Below are 10412 nucleotides of genomic sequence, written 5' to 3'. Positions count from 1 at the left end.
TTGTCCTATTTCACACATACAAGGTTAGATGAAAATGTAAGAGGCGAGAGGGTTTACTCCACAAAATCTGTCCACGAAAATAAGACCATGAAGTGAGGAAGTATGTTGCATTGAGAAATCCCATGCAACCTTCAAGTTGAAACACTGGAATATGAGATGTGATCATCTCAATTGGGTGGGTGTGGCTTCGTGACAAAGAGCAGCTGCTCACCGATTTGACGGTTCCCGCACAGTTCTCCCTTCAAAACATCATCCATGCGGCCGCCTAACCAGTTAATACTTCATCTGATTGAATTTAGGCCTCATGCTCTTTAAGCTAATTCAGTGATGTTTGTGTTCCGGTGGATTTTGCTGAATAATGTATTCATGTATAAATGTGATATTTTGTTTAAAGAATTGATTAAATAAATGTAAGTACTGTTCAGAAAGCCAGTGGGACAGTAGAGCACTAGTGTCATAGTGGGTCAGTTACAACACTGGTTCAGATCTTATAAAGAAAAATACAACAATTTTATTAACTTGAGAGAATTCTACGTAGACGTACAGACACAAGTTCAGACAAATCACTTAAACCAAGTTGACAAACCATTTAAACCAAGTTGACAAAGCAGAGCCATACAGAGACAAACCATTTAAACCAAGTTGACAAAGCAGAGCCATAGAGACAAACCATTTAAACCAAGTTGACAAAGTAGAGCCATACAGAGACAAATCATTTAAACCAAGTTGGCAAACCATTTAAACCAAGTTGACAAACCATTTAAACCAAGTTGACAAAGCAGAGCCATACAGAGACAAACCATTTAAACCAAGTTGACAAAGCATTTAAACCAAGTTGACAAAGCATTTAAACCAAGTTGACAAAGCATTTAAACCAAGTTGACAAACCATTTAAACCAAGTTGACAAAGCAGAGCCATACAGAGATGAAAGTACTGCTCCAATGTCGCATTTCTTCAGTGATGCATCTATCTCGATCAACAAACCACCTCAACCATTGTTCAGTCACTACTGAGAAATGGTTTCAGTACCTGTATAGTGAGTCTTCATTTAGACTATTGGACAGAGAGAGTGTTACTGTAATGTACAGGTTAAAGGGATATGTTGGGATTTTGACAATGAAGCCAGTTCTCTACTTCCCCACAGTCAGATAAAAATGGTGTCCAGGGGTTCATGTCTGTGTGCAGTTTGAAGGAAGTTGCTAACTAGAGTCAGGACAATGGACAGGAAGTACAGTGACTTCGGAAAGTATTCAGACCCCTCGACTTTACACATTTTGTTACGTTAGCCTTATTCTAAAATAGATTAAATAAATACCCATTCTCAGCAATCTACACCCAATACCGTCAAAGTGGAAATAGGTTTAGACATTTTTGCAAAAATAAAAACGGAAATAACTTATTTACATAAGTATTCAGACCCTTTGCTATGAGACTAAATTGAGCTCAGGTGCATCCTGTTTCCATTGACCATCCTTGAGATGTTTCTACAACTTGATTGAAAAAACAAATCAAGTTTCACACAGGAGGATTGTGTCGAGGCACAGATCTGGGGAAGGGTACCAATAAATGTCTGCAGTATTGAAGGTCCCCAAGAACACAGTGGCCTCCATCATTCTTAAAGGAAGAAGTTTGGAACCACAAAGTCTCTTCCTAGAGCTGGCCGTCTGGCCAAACTGAGCAATCGGGGGGAAGGGCCTTGGTCAGGGAGGTGACTAACAACCCGATGGTCATTCTGAAAAAGCTCCAGCGTTCCTCTGTGGAGATGGGAGAACCTTCCAGAAGGATAACCATCTCTGCAGCATTCTACCAATCAGGCCTTTATGGTAGAGTGGCCAGATGGAAGCCACTCTTCAGTAAAAGGCACATGACAGCCCGCTTAGAGTTTGCCAAAGGGCACCTAAAGGACTCTCAGACCATGAGAAACAAGATTCTCTGGTCTGATGAAACCAAGATTGACCACTTTGGCCTGTATGCCAAGTGTCACTTCTGGAGGAAACCTGGCACCATCCCTACGGTGAAGCATGGTGGTGGCAGCATCATGCTGTGGGACTTGGAGACTAGTCAGGATCGAGAGAAAGATGAACAGAGCAAAGTACAGAGAGAGATCCTTGATGAAAACCTGCTCAGGACCTCAGACTGGGGCGAAGGTTCCCCTTCCAACAGGGCAATGACCCTAAGCACACAGCCAAGACAACGCAGGAGTGGCTTCAGGACAAGTCTCTGGAGAGACCTGAAAATAGCTGTGCAGCAATGCTCTCCATCCAACCTGACAGAGTTGAGAGGATCTGCAGAGAAGAATGGGAGAAACTCCCCAAAGACAGGTGTGCCATGCTTTTAGCCTCATACCCAAAAGCGATTCCCCCTCAGGAGACTGAAAAGATTTGGCATGGGTCCTAAGATCCTCAAAAGGTTCGACAGCTGCACTAATCGAGAGCATCACTGGTTGCATCACTGCCTGGTACGGTAACTGCTCAGCCTCTGGCCGCAAGGCACTAGAGGGTAGTGTGTACGGCCCAGTACATCACTGAGGCCAAGCTTCCTGCCATCCAGGATCTCTATACCAGGCGGTGTCAGAGGAAGGCCCAAAAATTGTCAAAGATTCCAGTCACCCTAGTCATAGACTGTTCTCTCTGCTAGCGCACGGCAAGCGGTACCGGAGCACCAAGTCTAGGTCCAAATGGCTTCTAAACAGCTTCTACCCCCAAGCCATAAGACTCCTGAACAGCTAATACCCAGACTATTTGCATTGGCCCCCCCCTCTTTTACACTGCTGCTATTTTTATTTCTCTGTTTATTATCTATGCATAGTCACTTTAATAACTTTACCTACATGTACATATTACCTCAATTACCACGACTAACCAGTGCCCCCGCACATCGACTCTGTACCGGTACCCCCTGTATATAGCTTCGCTATTGATATTTTATTGCTGCTCTTTAATTATTATTATTTTTATTTTTTTTTTAATGTTGGCTTTTTAAAAATTAAATCTGCATTGTTGGTTAAAGGCTTGTAAGTAAGCATTTCACTGTAAGGTCTACACACCTGTTGTATTCGGCGCATGTGACTACAATTTGAGTCGAGGCTGTAATGGCTGCCAAAGGTGCTTCAACAAAGTACTGAATACTTACGTAAATGCAATACGTTTTTATTTTTAATACATTTGCCAAAATTTCTAAAAACCTGTTTTTGCTTTGTCATTATGGGGTGTATATTGATGAGGAAAGGCAACAATATAATCAATTTTAGAATAAGTCTGTAACGTAACAAAATGTGGAAAAAGTCAAGGGGTCTGAATACTTTCCGGATGCTCTGTATATGATATCAGCTAGCATGACCTCTGACTTCCTACCTACTGAATGCAGATACATAAAAACCACATCCACATGGTAATCATCTGACTCTGGGGAAGTCAATAAATGGTCAAAATCCCAAAGTATGCTGTTAACTCCAGGTGGCAGATGATAGACAGTTGAATCTGTTTGGTCACGTTTCCTTCATCCTCCACTCCTCAACCCCGCCGTCTTCTACCTCACATCATGTCCAGCTGTAGGGAGAAGAGATAAACCATGGTAGAGAAGTCACATATACAACTGTTGATCTTGTAGATGTGTAGCCGCCAACCCCCACGAACACACTTTCTCCCTGAAAATGTAACCACAAAAGATTAACACTCACCAAGTCGTCCACATCTCCTGTATCGTCCACCACAGCTGCTACTACCTCCTCTTTCTTCTCCCCTGCAGTCAGAAACTAAGGACAGAGTCAGGCTTCAATCAGGAAATAGGACTGGACAACTTAGTCATTTTACAACCACTCAGATATACTGACCAAAAATATACACGCAACAATTTCAAAGACTTTACTGAGTTACAGTTCATATGAGGAAATCAGTCAATTGAAATCAATTCATTAGACCCTAATCTATGGATTTCACATGACTGGCCAGGGGTGTAGCCATGGGTGGGCCTGGGATGGCATAAGCTCACCCGCTAGGGAGGCAGGTCTAGCCAATTAGAATCAGTTTTCCCCACAGACAAAAAAATACTCCTCAGCACCCCCCTTCAGACGATCCCACAGGTGAGGAAGCCGGATGTGGAGATCCTGGACTGGCGTGGTTACACGTGGTCTGCGGGTGAGGCCAAATACTCTAAAATGACGTTGGAGGTGGCTTATGATAGAGAAATTAACATAAAATTATCCGGCAACAGCTGTTGGACATTCTTGCAGTAAGCATGCCAATTGCACACTCCCTCAAAACTTGAGACATCTGTGGCGTTGTACTTTTTAGAGTGGCCTATTATACACACTGTGTGTAATGATCACGCTGTTTAATCAACTTCCTTGATAAGCCACACCTGTCAGGTGGATGGATTATCTTGGTGAAGGAGAAATGCTCACTAACAGTGATGAAAACACATTAGTGCACAAAATTTGAGCGAAATAAGCTTTTTGTGTGTATGGAACATTTCTGGGATCTTTTATTTCAGCTCATGAATCCAACACTTTACATGTTGCCTTTATATTTTTGTGGGTCTGTTAATTTCAGATGAACCATTCTAACGCCTGGTTACCCCGGAGGAAGGTAGTTAGCTGGTTCTCCTGTACCTGCTTGGCATCATGACTCGAGAACGTGCTCCCTTCAACTTCGTCCTTGTTGATCAGGGTCAGGGCATCTGTTAATCAATACCACAATTAATAACCTGCTCACATAACGCTGCTTTAATAAAGAGCGTTAACATGAGGCCTGCTATTGTACCTTGGACTAGCATGTCCCAGAATTCCTGAAGGCCTCTAACAGGAATACTGGTCTTCAGAGACTGGATGTAGCTGTTGTAGTGATCAGCATTCCCAACCTGAAGAAAGAGTTACAATAGGAGATCCACATTACCTACCTACCTACCGGAGAGGGAGGTACAATAAGAGATCCACATTACCTACCTACCTACCTACCTACAATAGGAGATCCACATTACTGTTATGCATTTTATGTATAATGACTAAATGATGTATACATTTAAAGTAATGATAGGACTATATCTAACAGAATTCTACCCTGTCTCTGTATAATGATGAAGAATGTTTGTTAAACATACACTGTAAAACCTGTTCACAGGCTACTGACATGTAAAACTGTTGTATTGAATGGTCACCTGAACAGACTGCTCTCTGAAGGTCTGGATACAGGGGATGCACTTTATGTAGTAGTTCATGTTCTTGTTGCCAAGCAACTGCTCTATCCTGCCAGTCAGCTGTTGACACACTGGAGGACACATACAGACATGGGGTCAGGAAGATGTCAGGAAGACAACGGGTCAGGATGGGGTCATGACAGGTCAAACGCTAGCCAGAGGGGTATCCTACCAAGCAAGCTAGATCTATTCAGGGTTATCTAAAGCTAGCCAGCTTCAGTTATAAAAAACATTTAAATGACATTTTAATCTTTATTTTTACTAGGCAAGTCAGTTAAGAACAAATTCATATTTACAATGACAGCCTAGGAACAGTGGGTTAACTGCCTTGTTCATGGGCAGAATGACAGATTTGTACCTTGTCAGGATTCGGTATTCGATCCAGCTAACCTTTCAGTTACTGGCCCAACGCTCTAACCACTAGACTACCTACTGGTTACTGGCCCAACGCTCTAACCACTAGGCCACCTGCTGGTTACTGGCCCAACGCTCTAACCACTAGGCCACCTGCTGGTTACTGGCCCAACGCTCTAACCACTAGGCCACCTGCTGGTTACTGGCCCAACACTCTAACCACTAGGCCACCTGCTGGTTACTGGCCCAACGCTCTAACCACTAGGCCACCTGCTGGTTACTGGCCCAACGCTCTAACCACTAGGCCACCTGCTGGTTACTGGCCCAACGCTCTAACCACTAGGCCACCTGCTGGTTACTGGCCCAACGCTCTAACCACTAGGCCACCTGCTGGTTACTGGCCCAACTATCTAACCACTAGGCTACCTGCTGGTTACTGGCCCAACGCTCTAACCACTAGGCTACCTGCTGGTTACTGGCCCAACGCTCTAACCACTAGGCCACCTGCTGGTTACTGGCCCAACGCTCTAACCACTAGGCCACCTGCTGGTTACTGGCCCAACACTCTAACCACTAGGCCACCTGCTGGTTACTGGCCCAACGCTCTAACCACTAGGCCACCTGCTGGTTACTGGCCCAACGCTCTAACCACTAGGCCACCTGCTGGTTACTGGCCCAACGCTCTAACCACTAGGCCACCTGCTGGTTACTGGCCCAACGCTCTAACCACTAGGCCACCTGCTGGTTACTGGCCCAACGCTCTAACCACTAGGCCACCTGCTGGTTACTGGCCCAACTATCTAACCACTAGGCTACCTGCTGGTTACTGGCCCAACGCTCTAACCACTAGGCTACCTGCTGGTTACTGGCCCAACGCTCTAACCACTAGGCTACCTGCTGGTTACTGGCCCAACGCTCTAACCACTAGGCTACCTGCTGGTTACTGGCCCAATGCTCTAACCACTAGGCTACCTGCTGGTTACTGGCCCAACGCTCTAACCACTAGACTACCTGCTGGTTACTGGCCCAACGCTCTAACCACTAAGCTACCTGCCACCCAAAATGAAGGAAAATATATCAGCAGGCTGTGAAATGGGCTTTTAGAAGTGGCGTCTCTATTGTATTACTTCTCGTTAATGCCGTCTTTGGTGGGCTTATCAATGCAGGGGGACCTTTTCCCACTCCTATCCATAAAATATGAATCACAATTGTATTTGTCAAACAAAGGTTTTACTGTGAGTTAAGTTTCAAATGCATTCTGTCATTTCTAAAGTATTTTAACTTATTATAAAAAGAAAAAGAAATAAACTGACAAATCTAGTTCTCTTCCTCAAATGAAGGGGATGATGGCGCAATCTTTGTGAGGGAAGGAATCTGATTTCATTGGTCCTCAACTCACAGCTAAGACACTTCATTCAGGATAAATTGAGTTAGCCCTGAGTTACCCTGCCCTGGAGCAGGTTAGTTCTGAATGCAGGATAGTGGAGTTAGCCCTGAGCTAGTCTGCCCTGGAGCAGGTTAGTTCTGAATGCAGGATAGTGGAGTTAGCCCTGAGTTACCCTGCCCTGGAGCAGGTTAGTTCTGAATGCAAGATAGTGGAGTTAGCCCTGAGTTAGCCTGCCCTGGAGCAGGTTAGCCCTAAGTTAGCCTGCCCCGGAGTAGGTTAGTTCTGAATGCAGGATAGTGAAGTTAGCCCTGAGTTAGCCTGCCCTGGAGCACGTTAGCCCTGAGTTAGCCTGCCCTGGAGCACGTTAGTTCTGAATGCAGGATAGTGGAGTTAGCCTGCCCTGGAGCACGTTAGTTCTGAATGCAGGATAGTGGAGTTAGCCCTGAGTTAGCCTGCCCTGGAGCAGGTTAGTTATGAAGGATTCCTTGCTATAGAAATGTACCTGGCTAAAAGGTGAGCCACATTCATTTGACTAGTTATCCCAAGTTGAACTCATGTGTAAACATACAGTATAGAACACCAAAGACCATAAGAGCTGCCAAGACTGTACAAACAGATCTGGGACCAGGCTAGGCAAAAACCGTGGGCCATGAGACTTGTTTGAGAAGGAGAGAGTAGAACCAGACAATCATCTCACCCTCTCCAAACGGAAGACTCTTCTGGCGAATCAGAGTGCGGAAATCCCGTGCTGGATCTACACTACCCACCTGGTAGAGGAACACACAGGTCAACATACAGTAGAGAACACCTGGTAGAGGAACACAGGTAAATTATATGATATAAAGTGGGGCAAAAAAGTATTTAGTCAGCCACCAATTGTGCAAGTTCTCCCACTTAAAAAGATGAGAGAAGCCTGTACTTTTCATCATAGGTACACTTCAACTATGACAGACAAAATTAGGGGGGAAAAAATCCAGAAAATCACATTGTAGGATTTTTTATGAATTTATTTGCTAATTATGGTGGAAAATAAGTATTTGGTCAATAAAAGTTTCTCAATACTTTGTTATATACCCTTTGTTGGCAATGACAGAGGTCAAACGTTTTCTGTAAGTCTTCACAAGGTTTTCACACACTGTTGCTGGTATTTTGGCCCATTCCTCCATGCAGATCTCCTCTAGAGCAGTGATGTTTTGGGGCTGTTGCTGGGCAACACGGACTTTCAACTCCCTCCAAAGATTTTCTATGGGGATGAGCTCTGGAGACTGGCTAGGCCACTCCAGGACCTTGAAATACTTCTTACGAAGCCACTCCTTCGTTGCCCGGGCAGTGTGTTTGGGATCATTGTCATGCTGAAAGACCCAGCCACGTTTCATCTTCAATGCCTTTGCTGATGGAAGGAGGTTTTCACTGAAAATCTCACGATACATGGCCCCATTCATTCTTTCCTTTACACGGATCAGTCGTCCTGGTCCCTTTGCAGAAAAACAGCCCGAAGCATGATGTTTCCACCCCCATGCTTCACAGTAGGTATGGTGTTCTTTGGATGCAACTCAGCATTCTTTGTCCTCCAAACACGAGTTGAGTTTTTAACAAAAAGTTATATTTTGGTTTCATCTAACCATATAACATTCTCCCAATCTTCTTCTGGATCATCCATATGCTCTCTAGCAAACTTCAGACGGGCCTGGACATGTACTGGCTACGTAGTGTGCGTAGTGTGTTACTGATGGTAGGCTTTGTTACTTTGGTCCCAGCTCTCTGCAGGTCATTCACTAGGTCCCCCCGTGTGGTTCTGGGATTTTTGCTCACCGTTCTTGTGATCATTTTGACCCCACGGGGTGAGATCTTGCGTGGAGCCCCAGATCGAGGGAGATTATCAGTGGTCTTGTACGTCTTCCGTTTCATAATAATTGCTCCCACAGTTGATTTCTTCACACCAAGCTGCTTACCTATTGCAGATTCAGTCTTCCCAGCCTGGTGCAGGTCTACAATTTTGTTTCTGGTGTTCTTTGACAGCTCTTTGGAGTTTGGAGTGTGACTGTTTGAGGTTGTGGACAGGTCTTTTATACTGATAACAAGTTCAAACAGGTGCCATTAATACAGGTAACAAGTGGAGGACAGAGGAGCCTCTTAAAGAAGAAGTTACAGGTCTGTGAGAGCCAGAAATCTTGCTTGTTTGTAGGTGACCAAATACTTATTTTCCACCATAATTTGCAAATAAATTCATTAAAAATCCTACAATGTGATTTTCTGGATTTTTAAAATCATTTTGTCTGTCATAGTTGAAGTGTACCTATGATGAAAATTACAGGCCTCGCTCATCTTTTTAAGTGGGAGAACTTGCACAATTGGTGGCTGACTAAATACCTTTTTGCCCCAATATATGTGTGGTTTTTATATATATTCCATGTCATTTTTTTATTCAAATGGAATGGAGTAGAACAGCAAACACACACTTGGCCACTGCGCCTGCTACTCCTCTCCATTTCCATATGAAATAGCCATTGGGTGCTTTTCGGGGGAGGGCAGGCCCACAACAATGGCAATTGAATGGGACAGCACTTCACCTTAGTGACTGTTCCCTCTGCTCTATACAATACATATCTGTTTATTTTATGTGATGATAAAAGGCTCATACAATACAAATATTTGTTAAATGTTTTCTTTCACAGTGATAGAGACTCTGACTGGGAGCCCCCGGTGCCAAGCTGCCCGCTCTACCTCTGCCCCCAGTGGTGTTCATATGCCACAGTTCATTACTGCAGGCATGACTGTGCCTCAGGGCCAAAAGGGCACAGCATGGAGGCGTCGTTGTGTTCTGTGTCGCATCAACGGCACCACTTGTTCAGTTTGCCTCCGCTTTACATCAGAAAGAGACTGCTATGGGACATGGCACAGGCAGCAAAATATTGTGTGGAGGACTTTCAAAAGGTGTACTGTTTTTTAATAAATATTTTTTTCCTAATATATATATTTTTTTGTTGTTGCTTTTTTGTGTGTTAGAATTGCTTTTTGATATGTTGTATATAGTTATTTGCACTGTTGTATATAGTTATAGGTCATTTCACCAATTCGGCCACTTGGGTACATTTGGGCAACTTGTGTGGGACACCGGAGTGACTTCATGCTAAATGTCATGAAGCTCACCCATTCCTGAAGTTATCAGTCTGAAACTTTGCACACCTACAGTTGCCCTCTTGTGTTATCCATCAGAATTATCTCCAGCATCCTATTCTAGTACATGTGAAAGATGCTACAACAATAAAAAACAGAAAACGTATGCTCTTTCTTTCTCTTTCCTTCCACCAGATCTACTGTGTTATATTCTCCTACATTCAATTAACATTTCCACAAACTTCAGAATGTTTCCATTCAAATGATACCAAGAATATGCATATCCTTGCCTCTGGGGCTGAGCTACAGGCAGTTAGATTAGGGTATGTCTTCAGGCGGAAATTGAGAACAAGGGATACA

At 44.0% G+C, this 10412-nt stretch overlaps 1 protein-coding gene across 2 annotated transcripts in view; it reads right to left on the bottom strand.

Annotated features, from left to right (window-relative positions):
- Positions 1-488: 488 nt before the first annotated feature.
- LOC109883405 (X-ray repair complementing defective repair in Chinese hamster cells 5) overlaps positions 489-10412 on the bottom strand; it is a 36435-nt gene continuing 26511 nt past the window's right edge. For both annotated transcript variants that reach the window (XM_031801912.1, XM_031801917.1), the window contains 6 exons: positions 7633-7702; positions 5156-5265; positions 4762-4858; positions 4611-4678; positions 3681-3755; positions 489-3549 (listed from right to left, as the gene is read on the bottom strand). In XM_031801912.1, coding sequence (XP_031657772.1) covers positions 3535-3549; positions 3681-3755; positions 4611-4678; positions 4762-4858; positions 5156-5265; positions 7633-7702 — 435 coding nt within the window. In that variant the 3' untranslated portion in view covers positions 489-3534. The remainder of the gene's footprint in view (positions 3550-3680; positions 3756-4610; positions 4679-4761; positions 4859-5155; positions 5266-7632; positions 7703-10412) is intronic.

This window comes from Oncorhynchus kisutch, linkage group LG2 (genome assembly GCF_002021735.2).
Source record: "Oncorhynchus kisutch isolate 150728-3 linkage group LG2, Okis_V2, whole genome shotgun sequence".
NCBI classification, from domain to species: domain Eukaryota; kingdom Metazoa; phylum Chordata; class Actinopteri; order Salmoniformes; family Salmonidae; genus Oncorhynchus; species Oncorhynchus kisutch.
The sequence above is the reverse complement of the archived record's forward strand: the minus strand, read 5'-3'. Positions and strand labels throughout refer to the sequence as shown.